The sequence below is a fragment of the Hippocampus bargibanti genome, linkage group LG09, assembly GCF_051943395.1.
Source record: "Hippocampus bargibanti isolate YZ-2025 linkage group LG09, ASM5194339v1, whole genome shotgun sequence".
NCBI lineage: Eukaryota > Metazoa > Chordata > Actinopteri > Syngnathiformes > Syngnathidae > Hippocampus > Hippocampus bargibanti.
Genome location: NC_142742.1, coordinates 21,560,391 through 21,586,289, shown reverse-complemented (window position 1 = coordinate 21,586,289; position 25,899 = coordinate 21,560,391). Strand labels below are relative to the sequence as shown.

At 41.4% G+C, this 25,899-nt stretch overlaps 1 protein-coding gene across 1 annotated transcript in view; it reads left to right on the top strand.

Moving 5' to 3' along the window:
- The window catches only part of alk (ALK receptor tyrosine kinase), a 498,990-nt gene that overhangs the window by 283,389 nt on the left and 189,702 nt on the right, over positions 1-25,899 (top strand). Inside the window, exon 4 of the mRNA XM_089004720.1 lies at positions 18,970-19,174. Within this exon, the coding sequence (XP_088860846.1) occupies positions 18,970-19,174 (205 nt within the window). The remainder of the gene's footprint in view (positions 1-18,969; positions 19,175-25,899) is intronic.

The window sequence follows — 25,899 nt, the reverse complement described above, 5'->3', positions numbered from 1 at the left end:
TGTGATTCGAGACAGTACAGCGGAATATACTACATGTTGACTTCAATCAATTTCAATGTTTGCAATCCTGAAACAATGACCCTCATTTCAACACGGTTGTCACAACCACCATCTCCTTACAATATTTCTTCCCCTATGTATGCAGCAGTGTGCATCAAGGGCCACTATCCTTGATATTTTAGATGTTTCCCATCCTCCAGCGCTCCTTCAGAGCTTGCTGATGAGCTAATAATTTGAATTAGGTGTGTTGGTGAAGGGAAACATCGAAGTAAAGCGACTCTAGAGCCCTGGAGTTTGAAACCCCTGGGTGAAACTTAAGTGGTTGCATCGCTTGTTTGACATTTATCAGCGACCATCTCCATCCCCATCACCAGCTGTTCTAATAATTAAATGTGAGACTGTGACCTTTCATAGTCTTCAAACACGACGTGCTAAATGACATAATGGCCTAAACCTGAATGGAAGGAAAATCGTTAAACCCCAGAGCAAGATTAGGGTCGAAAAAAACAGGAGCCAGCAAAATCTTCAATTTTAGATGCAGAATCCAAATATTGTCTTAGCTGTTTCTCCATACAGATGATTGACATGTATGGCTTTGACTATTGGGTCTACATTGAAAAAAAAAAAAAAATATTCAATACACATTCTCGGTTTGGCTTCCCCTTTCCCCAGCTCAAACTTTCAGTGACAGTATTCATGTGTTTTTAACATATTTGACCAAATAAAGATTATTCTGATTCACTTTAATTCAACACCTAGGTTCAATTAGTTTTGTATTCTACATTCTACTGATAACAAAGCCCATTTAACAGAGAGTACCAAAAGTGCTTAAGAATGATTGACTCTCTGTATTTGTGTTGTCATATAGTTTTTTTATTTTGAAGGCACCGCGAGAGTGGCTGCCTTTCCAGAATCTCATGTATTTTGTTTTTCTACTTCTTTTATTACTTTCGTCTGCAAATTCTCAGGGCTGTGAGCCAAATCTTGTGCTGTTAAACATCTCACCAGAATATATCCCAAAAGTATGGCATTAGGATTTTATGATATTTTGGATTTTCATAGATAAAGAAGACACTTTTTTTCTCTCACAAGTGCTCACAGTTTGAACATGGAGCTGTTTCTCCATCTATTCAGTGAGAATGTAAAAAAAAGTATTTACACGAGACCAACTTGGATTTGTGACTCTGCGCAAACGAAAGGGGAATGTTTAACACTGTTCACTTTTACCAATGGATTGACAGTTGATCTAGCCTTAGATCCTCCCATAATGTGTTCAGTTTTTATATAAATATTTTGTTATAACGTCCATTCTTACAACTCTGAAAGGCATAATGAAATGCAATGTGCAGGTTCTTCTAATACACAACATGAACATTTACAGAAGAGTGGGGAGGTGTAACTGTTGATCAGGTCAGAGTTCCTGACAGGTCAACAACAAAAACTCATTTGCTTTGTCTAACCTAATGACCTCCAGTGACGTGCAGTCAGGGGAGGCCGTGCCTCACCTGTCATCATGGGAATATCAAAATAAAAAATAAATTAAACAGTTATATTTATTTAGTGATTTGTACTTTAAAGTTTTTTTCCATTTAACTTCACTATTTTTGGATTTTTTTTCTCAAAATCGCAGAATTTTCACATATACCGTTCAAATACTAAGTAGAGACGAGCGGTGAGGCAGCAGCCGGCTGAGCCTCACCATGGATTGCGCAATGACTATGCTAACTGTGCTGGCTTGCTCTCCAGTGAGACCGCATTGCTGTCCCTCTGCATATCGCTATTAAAGTGTTCAAACACTTTTAGTATATGAACTAAATTTCTATAGTTTAGCTTTTGTATATAATGTGGAATCACTTTACATTATAAACACTGTACTACAGTTCGTTGTACTAAATTCATCCTGTCTACTTGATAACTAATGTTAAGCAGATTCCTTACTTACAGACAGTGTATTGTAGGTGTTCAAATACCTGACATGTTTCGGCGACAACTTCCGCCTTCGTCAGAGGCCTACAGTGTTTCTTTTATTTTATTTTTTATCAAAACTGTGTGCATAGGTGAGGCACATAGTTCTCCTGCCTCATGACAGGGGGCACTGGTGATTAAAGAGATTCTTCTTGCGCCTCCTCGGCTGCAGATTAATAGAATTACTTGAATTACTAGAATTACACTCTTGGACTATTTTCACCGACACACCAAAATCTACAAGGTTTTTCGGGGCTGCTCGCGAGCGGCGTAGCAGCTCTGTACTGAGCTTTGAGACGCCGGCGTAGGAGGGGGAAGCGAGCCGGCGTGCTCGTCAAGCTACGGCAGCGTGGATTTCGAACGCCGCTCCCATCGATCCACCTCGCTAATCTACGCTCACTACCAAACAAGATGGCCGAACTTCTGCTTCTCACAAAGACCAATAAAACGTTTGCCCGCTCTGCTGCGCTGTGCTGGCGGTCACTGAGACAGGTCTCAGTGACCGCCACCCGGATTCCGCGCTACACCGACCCGGATTCCGTCTCCTTTGAGCCAACCATAACACGGAGCAATCGGGGAAATCCAAAGGCGGTGGACTATGCTTCTACATCAACGAAGAATGGTGCACCGATGTCACGATGCTCGACGCACACTGCAGCCCTGGCTTGGAATCGCTGTCTCTCAACTGCAAGCCATTCTACTCGCCACGTGAGTTCGCTTCCTTTATTCTCGTTGCCGTGTACATCGCGCCACAAGCTAATGCTAACGCGTGTATACAAACGCTAGCGGACCATGTACACCATCTCGAACTAAAATATCCAGAATCACCCCTGATCATTTTGGGCAATTTTAATCAAACACGTTTAAACCGTGAACTTCCCAAATATAAGCAGCATATTGACTGTTTCACCAGAGGAGAAAACATTCTAGATCATTGTTACACAGCACTCAAAGGTGCATACCGGTCTGTTGCACATGCAGCATTGGGTCTTTCTGACCACTATTTAATCCACTTAATTCCCACATACAAACAGAAACTCAAATGTGTAAAACCGGTAGTAAAGACAGTTAAAACATGGACAGATGAAGCAAAGTTATCGCTACAAGAATGAAACTTCAACGGGCACATTGGATGAATACACAGACACTGTAACATCATACATCAGTTTCTGTGAGGACATGTGTGTACCAACAAAGTCCTTCCGCTCATTCAACAACAACAAGCCATGGTTCACTCCCAAACTCAGGCAGCTTAGGAAAGAGAAAGAATCCGCATTTAAAAGCGGCGATGGAGCAGTTTACAAACTCGCCCGAAACAGGCTGACGAAGGAAATTAACATCGCAAAGAAAAGTTATGCGGAGAGGCTTAACAAACAGTCCTCCGCTAACGACTCTGCATCGGTGTGGAATGGCCTGAAAGCAATAACAAATTATCGTTTACCTTCCCCCCAAGCAGTGTACAACAATGGTATGGCTGATGAGTTAAATACATACTTCTGATTTGAAAAGGACACCCCCATTTCCCTGGTCTGCCCACCATTACCAGAAACTACCGTATCTCCCCCCTCTGCCCTACAGATCCACGAACTGGACGTTAGATGGCTCTTCAAGCAGCAGAAGATCAAGAAAGCTGCAGGACCTGACAGAGTGTCCCCATCCTGCCTGAGAGTCTGCGCTGACCAGCTGGCTCCGGTCTTCACACAAATCTTCAACAGATCCCTGGAGCAGTGTGAAGTCCCATCCTGCTTCAAACAGTCTACTATCGTCCCAGTTCCAAAGAAACCAGCACCCTCGGGATTGAATGACTATAAACCTGTTGCTCTGAAGTCTGTGGTCATGAAGTCCTTTGAACGCCTCGTGCTGAACAACCTAAAGGAGATCACTGGACCTCTGCTAGATCCTCTTCAGTTTGCCTACCGGGCAAACAGGTCTTTGGAGGATGCAGTCAACATCGGACTGCACCACAACCTCGACCACCTTGACAACAGAGGAACCTACGCAAGGATCCTGTTTGTGGCCTACAGCTCTGCGTTCAATACCATCATCCCAGAACTCCTCATCCCCAAACTTCTCCAGCTTGGTGTGTCCCCCACGATCTGCCAGTGGACCCTCAGCTTCCTGACAGGACGGACACAACAGGTCAGACTGGGAAATATATCATCCACAACACGAACCACGAGCACTGGAGCCCCGCAGGGATGCGTCCTCTCTCCATTTCTCTTCTCTCTCTACACGAACGACTGCACCTCAACGCACCCAGCTGTCAAATTCATAAAGTTCGCAGACGACACCACGGTCTGCGTACCGACAACAAGTGGAGCAGCTGGAGCTCTGGTGCAGCCGTCACAACCTGGAGCTGAACACGCTCAAGACAGTTGAGATGATCGTGGACTTCAGGAAACATCCATCACCACAGCTACTCCTCACTCTATCCAACTGCCTGGTGTCAACCGTTGAGACCTTCAAGTTCCTGGGAATCACAGTCTCCCAGGACATGAAGTGGGAGGTCAACACCAACTCTATCCTGAAAAAGGCCCAACAGAGAATGTACTTCCTGAGGCTGCTAAAGAAGCATGGTCTGCCACAGGAGGTGCTGCAACATTTCTACACGGCTGTCATCGAATGCATCCTGTGTTCTTCCATCACCGTTTGGTACGGGGCCGCCCCAAAAATGGACAAAATCCGACTTCAACGGACAGTTAGGACGGCGGAAAAAATCATTGGCACCGCCCTACCCACTCTCGAGGACTTGCACACTGCAAGAATCCAAACTAGGGCACGGAAAATCCTACTGGACCCTCCGCACCCTGCCCACCACCTTTTCCAGCTACTCCCCTCAGGCACGTGCTACCGATCCATGCGCACCAAATCCAGCAGACATTTAAACAGCTTCTTCCCCCAAGCCATTAACTCTTTGAACTCTTTCAACAGTAGCCAAAATGGAACTGTATAGTGCAACTTAGCAGTTTTTTGTTTTTGTTTTGACGACGATACTAGTGCAGCGTGTTCTACCGGAAACAAATTCCTTGTGTATTCTACATACTTGGCAATAAAGATGATTCTGATTCTGATTCTGATTAGTGACAGCAAGCTACAGCAGCTCAAAGAGCTATGGTGTTGTGAGGCCACTTAACGATTTGAAAACAAATACGTACTATAATAGGATCTTAAAAAGAACTCCAGAATGTGAATGGATGCCAGAGACACTGGAGACACTTGATGGAGGATTGGCTTACTCCAAAGTAATGTGCATCACAGTAATACATTCAAGATGTTTGAGACTGTTGGCTTAAAATAACAACCCAAGGAGTCGAAGTCTTCAGGGTGTGGTGTACAAGGGCCACTGGGACAAAATATAAATTCAGTCTTATTTACATTTAAATTCAGGAAATTCAATGTCATGCTGGTCTTAATTTCATTTTTGCAGGATAAAAGTGGTCTCAATGAGAAAATGGCTTATTCACACAGCGGGACTTACATCTGTCAGTTATACGTCTGTGTAAATTCTCAGTCGTACAGGAGTGATCCATCGATGAGAAGGTTTCTTCAGCCGTCATCTGTACTTTAACGCCCGACACCTTCAAAAAAGTACAGATGACGGCTGAAGAAACCTTCTCATCGATCTGTCAGTTATCCGCATCACAGCGACCTCAAGATGCAGCCCAAAAGTAGCCAATACTTTTAAAACAGCAGAGGCACCAACATTGAACCATGTGGAACGCCGCGCGACATTGGGGCAGTTTGTGACTCAGAGCAACCCAGGCGAACCCAAAGAGTTCTCTCAGCAAAATTGGACCCAAGCCATTCAAGCAGGCTGTCACCAATGTTTGAGTGGCAAGGTGGAATTTCCACCTCCCTGTACTTTTTGGGCTTTAATGACACAGTTCAAAACAACCCCGAGGTGAGAATGGTTGAGTTTGTTGTAATGCCTGGTTTTGGGTGTCTGGTTCATGATGTCACTGATAGATTATAAAAACTCTGTGTTGGATTATTTTGATTGTTCGCCCTTGGTTCATTGCTTCGACGGGTGTGATGGAAGAGGATGGTTAAATCATCAGGAAGCCAGGTGTAGAACAGAAAGACAGCGGAGACATTGTGGGAGGTCAGCAAAGGAGGAAGGCAGAGAGAAGAGAGCGTGAGAGAGCGAGACTGCGGGAGTAGTTTATGCGGCGCAAGTGTGTGACGCGATAGGATGTGACATAATGTAAATGCGACATCTTGTAAAGGAAGATCAGGATATGACGTATCAGGAAGTCCAAAATGTAGAGATGTTTGTATGGCGAATTACCCCAACACTCTGACACCACAGTCAATCAGCTGTTCCATACAGCGCAACATGTTGACTGATTTCAATCCATCACCTTTTAGGCAGATCTAATACTATAGTTATCAATTCTTTTGTTTGAGTAAAAAAAAAATATCAGGCACTTAAGTAGTACCGAAGTTATGTATTTACTGTACACTCCTTTTTTTTATTGAAATGTTATGAGACACAACAAGTGACTGATACATGATGACATCCTCACAGAAAGATACTTGTGTTTGCACCACAATTAACCATTTAATTTTAAGTTCCGTACATTAAGAAGCATGCTCCAAACATAAATATTCAATTGATGGATTTTTACATGTTCTGGTTTCAATATACCCTGTCCAGAATTATTTTCCTGGCAGCTCTTTCACTGTGCAATTTGTATTCAGTAATGTTGGTAATTTCTGTTTTACTTCAAGCTAAAATCCCTTCCAGACACAGTTTAAAGTAGTTACATCACCTCTGTGTCTGCGGCGAAATTTGCCATCTTTGCCAAGTGGCTCTTTTATGTTAGAATTTGTGTTAACGTCAGAAAAGGGCCGATCAGGCTAATCCAGCACTGTAGCATACAGTGAATTAGCAGGGGAGGAAAGACTTGAAATGAAACAAAGACAAAAGATGTACAAGGTGGAAAAAAAAATGTTTAGAATGGCACAGTGTCGGGGCATGAAGTCTTTACAGATACTGGTCCGATTCGGCCAGAAAAAAAGGAAATATGAACAAACTGTTGAAAAAGCGATGATATGCCCATGACGGACAGTCACTCCTCCTTGCTGTTCAGGTCAAGTTCAGTGCTACATAGTCCAGATCAGCTCAGTGGCAATTTTTGTCAACTTGCAAACTAGTGTGGCTAAATACATTACAGCATCACTCCAATACCACACCAGGCAAGACCCAAGGTATAGGTTGTTCAAAGAGGCACCTGAGACAATCCAACAAATAACTGCAGGGTGTAAGATGCTGGCAGGGAAAGCCTACATAGAGCGCCATAATCAGGTGGCTGGCATCGTTTACCGAAACATCTGTCCAGAGTATGGACTGGAAACCCCAATGTCAAAATGGGAAACACCTCCAAAGGTGGGAGAGAATGACCAAGCAAAGATAATGTAGGACTTCTAGATACAAGATGGCCAACCAACCAGATATCGTGATCATCGATACAAGGCAGAGGAAAGCACATTTACTACTTTCTCAAATTTAGTTTTTAGCAAAGCAAGAAAATCAGTCAATACGGCGATTCGCTTTTTGCTTTCCTGTTGGAAAAGTGTACTGGCATATTTCCCAGAAGAGTTGACTTGTCTCTTGCTGTTACCAGGAAGAAGACAGAGTTGATTTTGACCGTAAGCTTTTTGAAAGGATAATGTTTATCGAGAGTCAACAAAATGCTTCTGAAGTCCTGTTTGATAAAAACGACAGCCTGGACATCAGACTCCTCTCACACATAGATCTGAGCTGCACCCTGTTTTGCTTTGTGTAAGTGGGTTCGGTAAATGACACAACTTCTGGATAGAGTTGAGGTTCTTTATTAGGACGGCTGTGTTGGTTGGAGGGAGAAGGCAATTGATATGTGTGGCTCGCGTAGGCTCTCATCAGACCGACTTGAAGCAGCGCGCATGCTCCTTTGGTTTATAGCCAGGCATCACTAGTAGAACATGCAAATACAATTTGCTCATATCATTACATCTCCCTTTCTTAATTGAATTATTTACTTTTAACAAATGTAGTGAATTTCAGTAATTAGTAAATTTAAACTTGAATAAAGTACAGTAAAGTCTCGTTATATCGATATCGGTTATATCGATAGTACTGCTTATTACTATACTATACTATTTCTATGAGCGCAAGGAGAAAATGTATATGCCGCAGGATCGGATATATCGATAGTCCGGTTATATCGATATTTTTTCCGACTCCCGAGAATATCGATATAACGAGACTTTACTGTATTTCCAAATTTTGCAATAATAAATGAAACATTCACATGAAACATTCAATTATTTTTTTCTCACCACGTGATCACTTAGAAAACAAGTTAAATGGTTTCAATCAGTCTCTCAGGTGGTTTCACTTTCCTTGAGGATTTTCGGATAGCATGTCCTGGATTTAGAGGGGTTATAATTTATAACAGTCTCTGTTATAGTCTTTGTTCGTTGACTTGCTATGGTTGGGTCTTTGAGAAGATCTCGGTGGTTTCTTCTTAAAACAGCACCTTCCTCTGTCTGAATGTTGTATGACCTCGGTTGGACCTGACGCAGAACAGTCGCTTTCTGTGACCATGTGTCTGTTTTGTCTTTGTACCGTACTTGGTCATCGGTGTGTAGTTCAGATAGGTTCCGTGTTCCTCTGTCATGGTAGAACTTTTGTTTTTGTTTCTGTTGTTCTTTGATCTTCCTCACTTTCTCCCCTTCCTTTGTCTTTAGCAGGTTTTCCGGGATGGGTAAGTTGGATCTCAGCACGCGACATGAGTAGCTGGGCCGGGGACATACCACAATCGAGCGGCGTTGTGCGGTACACCAGCAAGCTCTGGCAGAAATCCGTTCCACTGTCTGCTGCCTTGTACATCAGCCGTTTCACAGTCTTGACAGAACTTTCCACCAAACCATTGGATTGTGGAAACTGTGGACTTGAGGTTATGTGTTTAAAGTCCCACTCCAGTGCAATTTTTCTGAACTTCTCTTTGGTGAATTGTGGACCGTTATCAGAAAACACTTGGTTTGCAATCCCGTTTGTAGCAAATACGGCCTTCATGCATGTTATCACTGCTTCTGCTGTTGTAACTTGCAGTCTGCAAACCTCTGGATACAATGAGTAGTAGTCTGTGACCAAAAGATAAGTTTTACCTTGACACTAAAACAGGTCAGCACCCACCTTCTGGTATGGTTTTATTGGTGCTTGGTGTGGATGTAGTGGTTCTGCTGGTTGATTTGCTTGATATTTGAGGCAAATTGTACATCTCGACACTTGATCTGTGATGTCTTGATTCATTCTAGGCCAGAACATCAGTTGTTGTGCTCTTTTCTTGCACTTTTCAACTCCAAGATGTCCTTCATGGATCTTTTTGAGCATTTCACTTCTCAAAGTCTTTGGAATGAAAATCTTACTGCCTTTGTATATGATGTTGTCCACTACAGATAACTCCATCCTGTAGTTCCAATATTCTGCTGCGTCTGCTGAACAATTTTGTTTCACTTCGGGCCATCCATTTTTGATGATTTGTTTCAATTGTTTCAGTGTCTCATCTTTGTTTCATACATCCGTATAATCTCCATCTTTGCATCTGCAACTGGCAATGCACTTGTGCTGCCTTTCCAGCAGCTCCTATGTTTTGCTTTTCTACTTTCATTTCTTTCATAACTTTGCTGCTGTGAAATGTAAATTTCTCCACTGCGAGACTAAAAAAGGCAAATCCAATCCAATCCAATCCAATCCAATCCAATCATGTGTACGTAAACTTCAACTTCTTCATCCAGTTTAGCCTTCGAGTGCTCTTTCGGGTAAACAGCTCTAGATAGCGTGTCAGCTGTATACATCAGTTTTCCAGGGGTGTATGCAACCTTTAGTGAGTAACGTTGCAGCCTGATCATCATTTGCGGTATACGGAGTGGACAGTCATTTAGTCGCTTTTGAAACAATGCTATTAAGGGCTTGTGATCAGTCTCCGCGCTGATTTCTTGTCCTGACACAAATTGATGAAATCTCTCACAGGCATACGTAATACTGGCTTTTCTTTTTCAATCTGTGCATAACATGTTTCCGGATCCGTCATCGAACGTGATGCATATGCTACGGGTTACCATTCTTCATGTTTTTGTAGAAGTACTGCACCAAGCCCACTCTGTGATGAATCCAATGATATTTTGATTGGTTTTTCTGGATCATAGATTTTTCGTGGGTCTGATCTGATCATAGAATTTCAGTACTGCCTTTTCATGCTCATGATTCCATTGCCATTCTATCTTCTCAGTTAGTTGTCCCAGTGGGGCCATCTTTTCTGACAGGTTAGGTATGAATTTTCCCATGAAAGTGATCATCCCATTAAACCGTTGCACATCTTTTTTGCAGTGTGGCCTTGGCATGTTTTCTATAGCAGACACTTTTCGTGGGTCTGGTCTGATACCTTCACTGCTTAGGATATCTCCCATAAATGTAAATTTTGTTGCACCTAGCTGACATTTCTCTTTATTCAGCTTCAGGTTTGCGTTTCTTGTTGCTTCTAGCACAGCTTTCAGTCTTTCGTCATGTTGAGCTCTGGTGGCACCCCAAATGTTGATGTCATCCATCCAGGGATCAACTCCTTCCAAGTGCTCATATATCATGTTGATTGTTTTGTGATAAACTTCAGGAGCTGAAGCAATTCCAAAAGGTAGTCTTAGGAATCTGGATCTTCCAAACGGAGTGTTGAAAGTACATAGTTTGGAACTTGGCTCATCCAGCTTCATCTGCAAAAATCCTGAATAAGCATCTAGCTTGTTGAAATACTTTGCCTTTGAAAACTGTGCCTTGATCTCTTCACCTCATCTCTTGATGGCTCTGTTTAGATCTCTGGGATCCAGGCATATTCTGAGTTTTCCATTCTTTTTGTCTACGACAACGAGGGAACTCACCCAGTCTGTCGTCTCCTCAATTTTCTTTATTACATGCTTGTTCTCAATTTTGTCCAATTCTGATTTTAGCTGCTTTTGTAGAGCAAATGGGACTTTCCTGCATGGATGTATGACTGGTGGCACACTTTTGTCCACTCTGATTGTGTGTTCTCCTGGTAGGCAGCCGAACCCTTGAAACAAGTCTTTGTACTGCTCCATCGCTGCTTCATATACTGTCTCTTTTTATCTATCCACGACAAAAACTCTCTTCACTTGGTGTAGTCTCTCACATGCCGACAATCCTAGTAGACCCTGCACATTCCTTGGAACTATGATGAAAGATAGCTTATGTAATTGGCCTTTATGTGTCACATTCACAATGCATTTTCCTTTCATGGGTATGACTGCACCCGCATAAGCTGTTACTTTCATGTTTGCCCTATGTATTTTTGGTCTCGGTCTGATTTTCATGAAATCAGCCTCTGAAATTCACATTGACTCCAGTGTCCAATTTGAATTTTAGATGAATGTCGTTCACTTTCAGTGTAGTGATCCAATCTTTTTCTTCTCTGTCATCTTTTACAGCATTCACCTAAAATTCCTCCACTTCATAATGATCATTTACTGCATCTACCTTGCCTTTCATGTCTTGGTTCCTGCAGCAACGAGCATAGTGATTTGCTTTGTCACAGTTTTTACATATTTTCCCATATGCTGGACACTGCTTTGGGGGATGTTGCGTACCACAACGAGTACAACATTTTTATTTGAATATCCTATTTTTGTTGGGTTGTCTCACGCTTGCTTTCATATCAGCAGTCTTGTTGTTGTTGGATCTGTGTGCATTTCTTTCCACTGACCCCACATTGCAGCTAGAATCACTTAACAGCTCTTTAGCCTGTGATTTAACAGTCTCAGCGGCTCTACATAGTGCAAAGGCTTTTTCCAGGTCCAGATCTGATTCTCTGAATAGCCTTTCTCTCAGTTTCTTATCTGTAATGCCACGCACTATTATGTCTTTGATGAGTGATTCTGTTAATCCACCGAACTCACATGTCTTTGATCTGTTTCTCAGCTCAATTGCATATTGGTAAATAGTTTCTCCAACTGTCGGTACACATGTGAAGAATCTGTGCCTTTCAAATGTCAAATTGTGTTTCGGAATGCAGTAAGCTTCAAACGTTTCCATTATTTTCAAAAGCTTCATCTTGTCATCCTCAGCATCAAATGTGAAGTTATTGTAGACCTCTAGAGCTTCATCTCCCACAACGTGCAAAAACATGGATGCTTCCATCTTCGAATGGCTTTCATCAGCTCCAATTGCAGACAAATACAGTTCAAAACGTTGCTTAAAAATCTTCCAGTTTTCAGCCACGTTACCTGTTAGCTGCAGAGCTGTGGGTGGACGTGAAGCTTCCATTTTTGTTGTTTTCTGCCGTGGGTTGTGCTCAATGTCTTTCCTCCGTGGAATCTTCCGTTCCAAGTCCTTTTATCGTCCTCTTGTCTTCCAGACCAATTCTGACACCATGTATTGCTTTGTGTAAGCGGGTTTGGTAAATGATACAACTTCTGGATAGAGTTGAGGTTCTTTATTAGGACGGCTGTGTTGGTTGGAAGGAGAAGGCAATTGTCATGTGTGGCTCTCGTAGGCTCTCATCAGACTGACTTGAAGCAGTGCGCATGCTCCTTTGGTGTATAGCCAGGCTAGTAGAATCACTAGTAGAACATGCAAATACGATTTGCTCATATCATTACACACCCCAATATGCCTAGCCTGTATAGTACAGTTAATTATTTTTTTTCATAGAGGTCTTCTGATTCATTCGTATTGTGACCTTTGAAGGATTTGCCTTGGAAAACCGGGGCTCGTAGTCCTGGACAACATTGCTTCCGGGAACATCCAGGCCTTCATTCCCCTTCACGATAGTAATGTGGTGAGTCACAGGGAGATGGGATCAGACAAGTCTTACAGCACAAATTGTCATCAAACATTAGTGAAAATTAGTAATGTTTGACAACAATGAGGAACTGCGACACTTACTGTGGCTGGCATTGGGACTATAAAAATTGGAGCATGTTGGGGTTATTGGAGCGGGACTTATTGAAGCGGGACTAATTGTGTCTGAATTAGCATGCAATACACACAGACACACACGCACACACTGAAGCACATACAAACAAAGTGTAATCACTCCATGTGTGATTCTTGCAAATGTTGCAAGTTACAGCTAATGAGAGCTGATAAACTAATATGATGTTATGGAGATTGAATAAATGTGTATGAGTTTCAGTGGTAAAATAATTTATTACCTTTTGCTGAAAAAATAAAGAAAGGGAAAGATTGAAGATTCAGCTGAACAAATATAAACATCAGAATATTGCATGATCCTTTCATATCACTCCGATAAAGCATACCATTTGAATTGCATATTGCCCCTACTGATGGAGAATCCAGTTTAGGTTCAGCTTTTGAGATACACAAGGACACACGTGACCCACTTTGAGAAGTATACTTGAACACAATCTGATCCTTGGTAAGCAGCTTTGGCTAATATCCAGAAGAGTGACGGGTATATAAACAAACTGTAATTGGAATAAAAAGAAACATCAACTGTGTTGAAAACTATTCGAGGCTGTATTTTTCCAGCACATCAAGACATTTTCACTGCAACAACAAAATCATCCACAATGGCACATCACCTTCATCTTGAATGCCTTCTGAGAATAATGAAATGTATTAATTCTGTCAGATTTCGCCTCCTCAATATTAACTTCAACGGTCTATTCTTTAAAAGGACACATTAAACATTGATATTCTTTTCAAGTTAAAAACTCTGTGATCCACCACACATTCACTTTGTGCCTGAATGATCACAGTTTAAAGTAAAAAGAGGGGGAAAAAAAATCACAATTGTTGATGCCCCCCAAGCCCCACCACTGCCCACATATCATTTTTTGTACTTATCATTGATTATTTCTAATGGGTTGATCGTGATCGGTTGTCTCTGGTTCATAGCTTTTCAGGGTGTTGATGGCAGAGGATTGTTAAATCAGCAGGAAGCCAGGTATTGAACAGAATAAGTTAGTTTAATCTTGTAGACAGCAGGGCATCGTGAGGTGTCAGGCGAGGAGGGCCAGAAAGGAAAGAAGAGGAAGGAGGAAGAGACGCGAAAGACCGCTGGAAGACAATGTATAAGACGGGTGACGTAATAGGATGTGACATCATGTAAAGGAAGGCAGGATATACATATTAGGAAGTCCAAAACATAAACAAATGACGCAAAAGATGTTTAAAAATGTTCGTATAGCGAATTACCCCAACAAATTCTACATGTATGCATGTTCATTAAGTACTACAGTTCACCCTTCTCCCAAAAGGAGTTTTAACCAAAGACAGCACAGCAATTTGAGACACATCTGGTAATTATAAATTGTGAATAATTAAAATGGTATTCATGGTCTAGTTCAGGGGTGGGCAAATTTTTGACTCACGGGCCGCATTGGGTTCTAAAATTTGACAGAGGGGGGCCAGGAGCATTTGGAGGGAGTTATGTCCATAATTTGTAAAATCACTTCAAATGACTTCGACTGAGCGTATTTTACAAAGATTCCACAGCATATAGCTATAGTTTACGTTTTAAGACTTGCGCTGAATATTCATGAAGTCTTGTTTTCGAGTTGATGACGATCCCCATGTGACGTCACGTTAGGACCGCCCCTGACCAAGAAACACAATGCATTTTGCGGTACTTTGTTTTGTCTGAAAACTTCGTGTTGATCCGTGTTGATGGCGAAATTAGAAGGAAAACACATAAATAACGCGCTGGTGAATCGTTGTATGTTGCACCAAGACAACTATTTGATATTCGCTGACACAAATTCCCAGCTTGGGCGCCATATTCTGCATTTTCTGGGCGTTAAATTGGAGTCCAGACGCCTCAAAATTAGACGGAAGGACTTATTTAATCGATTGCAAACATTTATGCTTTCCAGTGACGTGCGGTGAGGTTCACGGCTGGTGAGGCACTGACGTCATCATAGTCAGATTTACAAACATATGAACTCTACAGAGTAGTTTATTCACCATTTGATTGGCAACAGTTAACGTATTTTGTTTAAAATTTCATGTCAGCATTTTTTATATATACAAACTGTAGCATAGAAAATAATAATTAAAAAAAACATTTTTATCAGAATCAGAATCATCTTTATTGCCAAGTATGTAGAACACACAAGGAATTTGTTTCCGGTAGAACACGCTGCACTAGTATCGTTGTCAAAAAAAAACTGCACAAAGTGGCACTATACAGTTCCATTTTGGCTACTGTTGAAAGAGTTCAAAGAGTTAATGGCTTGGGGGAAGAAGCTGTTTAAATGTCTGCTGGATTTGGTGCGCATGGATCGGTAGCGCCTGCCTGAGGGGAGTAGCTGGAAAAGGTGGTGGGCAGGGTGCGGAGGGTCCAGTAGGATTTTCCGCGCCCTAGTTTGGATTCTTGCAGTATGCAAGTCCTCGAGAGTGGGTAGGGCGGTGCCAATGATTTTTTCCGCCGTCCTAACTGTCCGTTGAAGTCGGATTTTGTCCATTTTTGTGGCGGCCCCGAACCAAACGGTGATGGAAGAACACAAGAATGACATCGATGACAGCCGTGTAGAAATGTTGCAGCACCTCCTGTGGCAGGCCATGCTTCTTTAGCAGCCTCAGGAAGTACATTCTCTGTTGGGCCTTTTTCAGGATAGCGTTGGTGTTGACCTCCCACTTCATGTCCTGGGAGACTGTGATTCCCAGGAACTTGAAGGTCTCAACGGTTGACACCAGGGAGTTGGATAGTGTGAGGGGTAGCTGTGGTGATGGATGTTTCCTTATCGTGTTACCTTTAGTCCATGCGCCGCTCCTTCTGAACAAAGGCATCGATAACTTCTTTGTAGAAGCCTTCCTTAGCTTTCTTCAGTTTTAAAAGTCTATCTGTCTCAACGGAGATCACTGCCAGTGAAGAAAGTCGTCCTTGATCAGTCCTGTTCCGACTGTATGTTTTCAGTGCTGAGAATGACAACTACTACTTCTCCAGCAACAAATGGGGCTGCACCGATCTCCTTTTTAATGTCATTTCTAATGACATCACCAACTGCTTCAATTAAATCGTTCTGTATTCTGTTTCACAGTCTAGAAAATATAGTGGATGTCCCAAAATGACTCGCTAGCCTGTCATCTTTCTGAGCGAAAGCATGTAATAGTTCAACATAGTTGCCACGATGAGCAGAGCCCTTACTTTCATCATTTCCACGAAATACCAGCTGTTGTTTGGCAAGGAAGCAGGTGGCATTGATGAGATCTTTTAAAATCTCCCGGTTCTCCTTTACCTTAGCATTGTGGATGCTGATGTTGAGTCTTCGCTCATTTTTGATGAGGCTCCGTTGTAAAATTTTCAGGTCACAATATCCCATTTGAGTCCAGACATTGTCACAAATTGAGAACAGAAGGCAGGAAAAGCAGAAAAGGCGGTTTCTTGCTGGACATCCACACAGCCAGCCTTTTCGTGTGTACCAGTCCGCCTGAAAAGAGCGAGTATTGTGTCCCGTTGTCTGAAGCAAACCTTTTAGCTCCGGTGTTGGTCTTCCTTTAATTATTAGCTCCTGCTTCGATTGAAAGTCCAGTTTAGAAAATTCTTTCAATTTAGATATGTAATCCTCCATTCTGAAAGTGAGGCCAAGCAACACGAAAAAATGACTGCAGGGTTGCACTTTACTTGCTAACTGTTTACTGTAGCTTTCTGTCTCTAATTCTATTATTCTGCAGACGTGGTGTCGGAAGTATCTCTGGAATCACAAGCGCCCCCTGCCTGTCATGAGGCGGGAGAACTGTGTGCCTCACCTACGCACAGCGTTTTGATAAAAATAAAACAAAATAAACACTGTAGTGCAGTGTTTATAATGTACAATGACTCTACATTATATACACCAGCTAAACTGTAGAAATTTAGTTCATATACTAAACGTGTTTGAACGCTTTAATAGCGATATGCAGAAGGACAGCAATGCGGTCTCACTGCAGAGCAAGCCAGCACAGTAAGCATAGTGATTGCGCAATCCATAGTGAGGATCAGCCGGCTGGTGCCTCACTGCTCGTCTCTACTTAGTATTTGAACGGTAAATGTGAAAATTCAGCGATTTAGAAAAAAAAACCTAAAACGGTGAAGTTAAATGGACAAGAACTTTAAAGTACAAATCACTAAATACATATAACTGTTTAATTTATTTTTTCATTTGATATTTCCATGACAGCTTTCCATGATGACAGGTGAGGCACTGCCTCCCCTGCCTCCACTGACTGCACGTCACTGATGCTTTCCTCTTCAGAACTATTTGAATCATATTCATAACTGGATGAGTAACAAGAAAGCCTCTTCTCCGAATCTGAAGCCAGTGTTTTGATTCTCGAGCAAAGCAAGACGACTTGCCGTGACGTCACGAACAAGGGGGTGGGACCTTCTGAAACTGGCCATTTCTGGATTCAGCCTGCCTGTTTTGAGTATTTTAGATGCTATAAAACGTTTTTCTGATATCAGTGGGAAACAAAAAAAATGGTGCCGGTTGTTCTTTAAATGTAGTGTGTACAAACCTCATAGCAGAGTAAGTACACTACAACCCAATTTATTAACTGTCTTTCAAATGTGAAAAATATCCCTGATCAGTTAATAAATTTGTCTCAAGGAATATGCAAGATATGGCGTTTACATACTATTTCGCAGATACTTGGAGGAGGAAATGGAAAGAGATTAAGTCAAAGTCAAAGTCAGCTTTATTGTCAAATATGCTAATATGCATGACATACAGCACAGATGAAATTACTGTCCTCTCGGACCCAGCATGCAAGGCACTTATAATTACTTAACAAACATAAACATGAAAACGCCAACTTGCCGGGAGAGGGGAGCCGCTGCGTGTTCACGCGCCGCCATCTTGGGGGAAAAAAATAATAATAACATATGCACTGTGATTTATCAAGATTGCGTCTGTTTTTAATAAGTTTCCATCGAAGGGGCAAAGTTAAAGAAATCAACATTTATTGAAAAATGGAATCACTTTCAACATTCAAAACATATTATTACACAACGAAATATTCAAGCTCAATAATACCTACTTGTGTTAAATTCCGCAAAATCATGGATGGTTTGTCCTGACCGCGCGCTCTACAAACTCTCCACTGACGCCCTCGCCTTCACGCGCAAACAATATACGTGTACCGTCGCCGAGCACACAGACATAGGCTACCTGCAGTTGGAATTTGCATACTTGGCACGGCAGATAATCAGAAGCCTGCTTCTTTCTTCCGGACTTTCGCAAGCGTTCTAAGGTCATTCATTTGCATATCATTTTCCAAAATAGATGCACAGAACCTCAGCCCAGAAGAAAGATTCAAAAGAAGCTAACAACTTTTGTAACGCTACAAAAAGTAAAATTACATTAAACCGTGACTGTAAACTGTACGTGAGACTTATGAAAGGGGCTTAGTCGCTTGTCGCAAGCAATGCAAACGTTGCATTGTGCACCTTGATGACAAGTGACTACTGCAGCAAAATATACACTGTAGATTTGTCGTATTGGTTCTGCCCTGTTTAGTAATTGGTAAATTTCTTCTGGGATTGGCCTTTTTGGTGGAGCAAATGCCTTGATCAACAGTAGCACCCCCTGGTGTTAAGACTTAGAAGTGCGGGCCATATTCCATTCTGTTTATACAATTTCTTGCGGGCCAATTAAAATGGACTGTGGGCCGCATTTGGCCCACGGGCCGTAGTTTGGACACCCCTGGTCTAGTTTAATCGGCTCTTTTATTATTTGAATTTTATTTTTGGTTTTATTGTTGTTTTGTTCAGAAAGACGCTTGTAAATGAAATGTATTATTATTATTATTATTATTATTATTATTATTATTATTATTATTATTATTATTATTATTATCTAGGCTTTCTCTTTCATATGATCAAAGTGTCTATTTAAACCACATCAATAAGAAAAGAAATGATTACTGGTAGTTTTCTGTTTTTTACTTTCTATTGAAACAAAGTTGTCTGTTATCGATTTGTTTAACAAAGTGTGTTGTCATCCTCTTAGGTAATTTTTTTTGGGTGAATGGTTCTTCCTTTGGCGGTCCCTGGGTGCTGAGTCCTTGGTTGAGGAGTGTGCCAACTTTCTGCAACATCGACATGGCCTTGTACCTGAACCCCAAACAAAGTGGGCAATACACTATATGGCTCATTGAGAGGGACAACCGACATCTTGCTCTCTTCTCAACTGGCATATTACCTCATATGACAGGGTAAGTAATATTTTGGGGTTGTTGGAAAGACTGTTGTTGGAAAGACTAATCTTCACCATGGATATGAGCCACGGATGTGGCAAGACTACAATACATATCATATCTAAATTGTGAGGATTTATATGATTTTCATATTATATTTTCATATAATTTCATTTTAAGATGGTCTGGTACAGTGATGATAAATGGGTGCAGTTGTTGCATCTTGCTTCTTTCATTTAATGCAGCTGACAAAAGTAAAACCTCTCCTTTCTCATGCCTCTGTCAATCTATCCTTCATTCAGCGTCTCCAGCTGGAAAAATATAGATAGGAAAATATCTGTAATGGTTTTATTTTTCTGAATGTGTTTATAATAGAGTGGGGTGATTATGGATCATTTAGGTGAAAAATAAATATTTGTAAAGTCTTATTAATGGGATAAAACAAGCAACCCTTGTAGATTTGTACTTGCTGAAAAGCCTTTCAGCAAGTACAATTTTATAGTGCGTTGTGACTTGCATTAAAATAAATGACACAACAATTCATAAAAAATATCACAAATAATCTAGTTTTTTTTTCCAACACACATTATTAGATCAGGGCGACCCGGTAGTCTAGTGGTTAGTACGGCGCCTTCACAGTGCAGAGGTCGCCGGTTCGCTTCCCACTCCGGGGTCCCTGTGTGGCGTTTGCATGTTCTCTCCGGGCCCGCGTCGGTTTTCTCCGGGTAGTCCGGTTTCCTCCCACATTGCAAAAACATGCATGGCAGGCAGATTGAACACTCCACAATTGTCCATAGGTGTGAGTGTGAGACTGACTGTTGTTTGTCTTTGTGTGCCTTGCGATTGGCTGGCAACCAATTCAGGGTGTCCCCAGCCTTGTGCCCGAAGACAGCTGGGATAGGCTCCAGAACCCCCCACGACCCTATTGCAGAATAAACGGTACAGAAAATGGATGGATGCATGGATTATTAGATCAGTGTTTTCTCCACAAACTGTAAGGCAAACTACTCATTTGAGAATAATCATTTTCAGACAAGATGATACTTTTTGGAAAGAAATTGGTTCATTATGTTTATTTAGCAGTGGTCCAGCGATGAACACGTCAACCTCACAATGCACGGGTTGTAGGTTCAATCCTTCGTCATTCCTGTGTCGGAGTTTGCATGTTCTCCCAATTTCTGCATGGATTTTCTTCGAGTACTCCGATTTCTTCCCACATTCCAGAAACATGCAGGACAGGTTAATGCACAGGTGTCAAAGTCAAGGCCCGGGGGCCAAATCCGGCCCACCACATCATTTTTTTTTTGGCCCGCGAAAACAAATCAAACGTGTGAAGTTCCATGATGCTTGCTAAAATCCTTCCCTAAATTTCATATTTTTGGATGTAAATCATAACAACAGTCATTATTCTTGACTTCAGATTTGAAAACTAGTTATTCATTAATTTGTTATGCGCTCTATATGTAATATGTGGAAGGGATTAAACATTCTAATGACTTCCCCAAATTCATAACGGCCCTCGAGAGGAAACCATAAGTACAATGTGGCCCGTGGCAAAAAATGACTTTGACACCCCTGGGTTAATGGAACACTCTAAATTGTGCATAGGTGCGATTGTGAGCATTTTTTGTTTTTGACTTTTTCATCTGTGTGTGACGTGAAATTGGGTAGCAATAAGATCAAGCTGTCCCCCACTTACTGCCAGAAGATAACTGGGATAGCCTTTGGCCTTCTCGTGACCATTGTGAGGATGAAGCCGATCGGAGGATGGATGGATGGATGGATGGATGGATGGATGGATGGATGGATGGATGGATGACTGGCTGGATGTTTATTTAGAACACGATGGCCATCAGAAGATTGTTTTATTCATATTCCATGATGTCCAGATCATCATCGACTGTGACTTCCGAATTGATGTGATATGTGTGATAATGAAGGTGAAAGCATAAGAGCACATGTTGGAGGAGAGTGGTCTTCTTTCATCTGTGTGTTCGTTAATCTCGGAAGATGAGATTTTTGGTTATCCAAATACAGGCTGAAGTCGATGAACAGTACCGTCGAAGGGTTTGTTTGCAGAATATTCTGGAAACACATGATTTACAGGCACTGGCTGCTTGATCACGAGTGTGTCCACACCATGGATACAGAACATATTTATATTATCAGAAGGTTGGTAACGAGATTATGGTGCGAAATCGAGGCTGCATTCTCCAAAACAACTATGAGCTTTTGTCAGTCTGTCTCCACAAAGTATGCAGTAACCAGTGTATCAAGATTAACAGAAGGCTCAAATAATGTACTTGGTTCACTCCGGGTATGAGAATGTTATACAGGTGAGACTAAACATGGCAGAAAACACACATCATTACATTATTTTCATGAAATTATTGTCTTGTATTATATTATTGAGAAAATCAAAAGACAATGATAGAGGCTTCACTCGAGAAAATATAAACATAAATAATATTTTACAAGTTGTCAGTGATTAGTGTTGTTGGACCACTGAATACGTTTAGCAAGTCAATTATTATGTCACTTCCACTAATCAACAAACTTAAGAATTTGAAAAAAAAACAACAGATCAGTATATATGTTTACCCTTTGTGGACTCATGGGGTAGAATCATCATCAGTCACGTTTACCATCCAGAGAGTAAATGTTTCACCCTATTCACTGTCCAGATTAGCACAATGTTTTTTTTTCTTTTTCATCAAAGTGATTGCCTGTAGCTCTCACTCTGGTGCTTGAAACCGGTGCTAAAGCTGGCCCCAAATATTTTTTGGGCCAGCCATAATCGGAAGTCTGGGCGCATATTCACCCCAAAAAAGAGGACATGACACAAAGACCTCAGGTGAAACACTTTGATGTGGCCTTCTGTAACTTTTAGAAATTGCTTGTCTGTGCAACGGAACCATGCAGCATATCTCTTTAACTTGCATGTTCACAGCTCCCACACAGGCTTTAAAAGATACATTTTCAGAGTTCGAATAAAAAGTTTCCATTAGTTATTTCTTGCGATTGGTGATGGACCATAACTATATGCACCAGAGGTGTGAAACTTGTTTTTGTCACGAGTCACTTTGGAGTTAGTCTTCAGTCAGAAGGGCACCATATATAGATTTTTAGCAAGAATCATGGAAGTTAACGCACACGACTTTCTTTCACAAGCCAGACAAAAGAACATGGGTCATATCTGGCCCCCAGTCCTTCAGTTTGACTCATGTGATGTACACAATGTTAAAGGACAACCGACATCTCCGGACAAGTTGTGTCCATAATTTGTAAAATGTCTTCAAATGACTTCTACTGAGCATATTTTTCAAAGATTCCACCGCATATAGCTATATTTTACGTTTTAAGACTTGCGCTGAATATTCTGGAATTCTTGTTTTTGAGTTGGTGACGAGTCCGTAGACGTCACTGAAGGAACGCCCCTGACTGAAAAAAGGACACATTGTAGCAGTCCTTCCATCACGTCAATGCATTTTGCTGTACTTTGGTCTGAAAACGTTGTGTAGAACCAAAAAGAGGCAGAAGAAGGCGACAAAGCTTCATGTAATGAATTAATCAGCCTGTGGAAACGGGCTGATTAATTCCTTGCACGGCTTTGTTGCCATGTTCTGCCTTTTTTGGGTACGACATTTCCCACCGCTGATGCCTCAAAATGACACAGAATAAATTCTTTAATCGATTGCAAACATGTACGCTTTGTTCTTCAGAACTATTTGAATCATATTCATAACTGGATGAGTAACAAGAAAGCATATTCTCCGAATCTGAAGCCATTGTTTTGATTTTCGAGCAAGGCAAGACGTCTTACCGTGACACCACGAACATGGGGTTGGGACCTTCTGAAACTGGCCACTTTCAGTTTCAAATTGTACTTTTTTAGACACGTTTTGCATTGGACTAAAAATATCATACTGCGTGTTTTGGGTATTTTAGATGCTATAAAACATTTTTCTGATGTCAGTTAGGAAACAAAAAAGTGACAAAAAAGTGTCCTTTAAGTAACAATAAGTGTCTGGTCATGAAATCTGGCTGACTGTACAAGTGTGGTCATTGTGGCATGCAACAGCATTTTAGTATGAGAGCTGCGTAAAATATCATAATATGTCATGGTTGTGTTGTATGCATAGGTGTGAGCGTCGTACTGCCTTCCCACACTACAACTATAGCAGGGAGGGCGGATTTTCGCCAGGGTTACAGTATATCTCCTTCCAGCCACCTTCTCCATGCACCGGCATTGACTGATCGCCACACAGCATTTCCACAGGAAACACATTCTGTTTTCCTTTCCTACAAAGCAGAACATGTCCATCTCTTGAGAAGTCACAATTCAATAAGCGGCCAACCAACCCTGCTCTTCGTCTGTGTAAACTCTCAGTCATACAGGAGTGGTCCATCGATGAAAAGGTTTCTTCAGCCGTCATCTGTACTTCTTTAAAGGTGTCGGACGTTTCGCTTCTTATCCAAGATGCTTCTTCAGCAAACTAAAGTCTGACTGGTAGTTTCAGCCCTATACATATATCCCTACTGTCCAGGCATGGCGGTGCCGGACTCTGCCATTATGGGTCCCTGCTCTCAGGTTGGGGGGGAGCAGACGACTACTCCCTGCGGTTCCACTGATTGCTCTGATTACCCTGACTAACGACTGGCCTGATTGCCTTATTTGATCTGGTATCACCTCATCAGCATTACTAATCCTATGTTGCCGAAGCAAGCTGTTGTACGAACGATCGAAATTGAACCTCACCCCACCATATGGTTTCGTGAAGGATTTAGCTGTTTTATGAAAATCGCTTCTTTTACTCACCTTTCAAATCACCTGTTCTGTCGCTAAGATTTTAACCTCACTGTCGTGAAATGAGTGGTTGATAGTTTTTAGGTGCATATGTACTGCCAATTGAGGCCCACGAGTATTATCCCTGCGATGTTGATAGTCTTTTTTTGAGAGTTTGTTTAGTCTCCCCAATGTATTGTTCTTTACAATTTTCATTCTTACAATGTATTGAATAAACTACATTACCTTGTTTTTCATTTGGCAGCCTATCTTTTGGATGCACTAACTTTTGCCTTAGGGTGTTTATCGGTTTGAAATAAGTAGGAATTTTGTGTTGCCATATGACTCTTTGTAGTTTTTCAGAAACTCCTGAAATGTAAGGTATTACTACTTATCTCCTTTTTGTATCTTCAGAATTTTTGGTTTCATTCCCTATTTTTTCCTTCTGACATTTATTAAAAGACTGAGGGTAGACACTGAGGGTACCCACAGTTTGTGAGTGTTCTCCTGATATGTTTTGACTCCTTTTCTCTACCTGCAACGCTTGTTGGTATTTGTTTAGCCCAATGCTGGAGGTTTCTGATAACTCCTAGTTTGTGTTGTAGAGAGTGGTTAGAATCTAAAAGTAAGTATTGGTCAGTGTGCGTAGCCTTCCTAAAGACTTCTGTTTTTAGCGCTCTGTCCTCCTTTATAATTACTTTACAATCCAAAATCCAAAAAATGCAATTGAAAATATTTGGCAGTACATGTGCACCTAAAAGCTCGCAACCACTCATATGACGACAACGAGGTTAAAATCTTAGCGAAAGAACATAGATGGTTTGAAATGTGAGTAAAAGAAGCGATTTTCATAAAACCGCTAAATCCTTCACTAAAACGATATATAGGGTGGGGTGAGGTTCAATTTGGATCGTTCGTACAACGGCTTGCTTAGGCTACATAGGATTAGTAATGCTGATGAGGTGATACCAGATCAAATAGGGCAATCAGGGCAGTCGTCAGCCAGGACAATAGGAGCAATGAGTGGAACCGCAGAGAGTAGTCCTCTGCTCCCCCCAACCTGAGAGCAGGGACCTATCATGGCAGAGTCCGGCACCGTCATGTCTGGACAGTAGGGATATACATAGGGCCGAAACTACCAGTAAGACTTTAGTTCGCTGAAGAAGCATCTTGGATAAGAAGCAAAACATCTGACACCTTTAAAGAAGTACAGATGACGGCTGAAGAAACCTTTTCATCGATCAACCCTGCTCTTGGAACCTGACCAGATGCTGTCGCAATCGCAGCACATTTCAGGGCTCACAAATACATGAGTTGCACTTTTTACTTTCTCAGGAGCCATATTAAGGACTATTTTACAGCACCAAAAAAAAAAAACAACTGTTCATGCTAGGCAAAGTCATGCTTTGATTCAGCGGCAGTGCAATGGTCATGTTTAAACCAAGAATAATCGGGCAGGTGTCAGCATGACATTTCGGATGTCATCATGGCCGACAATGTCATTCGACTCTCTTTACCACAAATATTATTTCACCGAAAATCACTCTTGCTTTCTAATTGCTGAATATGTGGTCCCTCACCATGAGAAGGGACCTCTCCATCAAAAATTCCCAGGCTATATTTATAACCAATAATTCCATGAAACCAACACACTACAACCGTTTGACTCAAATCATGTAATGTTTTCCTCACCTGGCGAACAAACTTCCTGAATACCCACGGTCTGCTCAAAATGTTATTTCATTTAAATCAGGGCTGAAAATGATCCTTATAGCTGTGTTCTCTTGATTACATGCTCTTCTTTTAATCCTCATGTACATGCTATATTTTAATTTATTGAAACCACATCTTAGTTTTATTTTCCTTTCATTATCTTAGATGTTGTTTCTTTTGTGAAGCTTGCGATTCCATATTCTATGTTGTTTTTCACACCGGAATGCTTCTAATGCTTCATTTT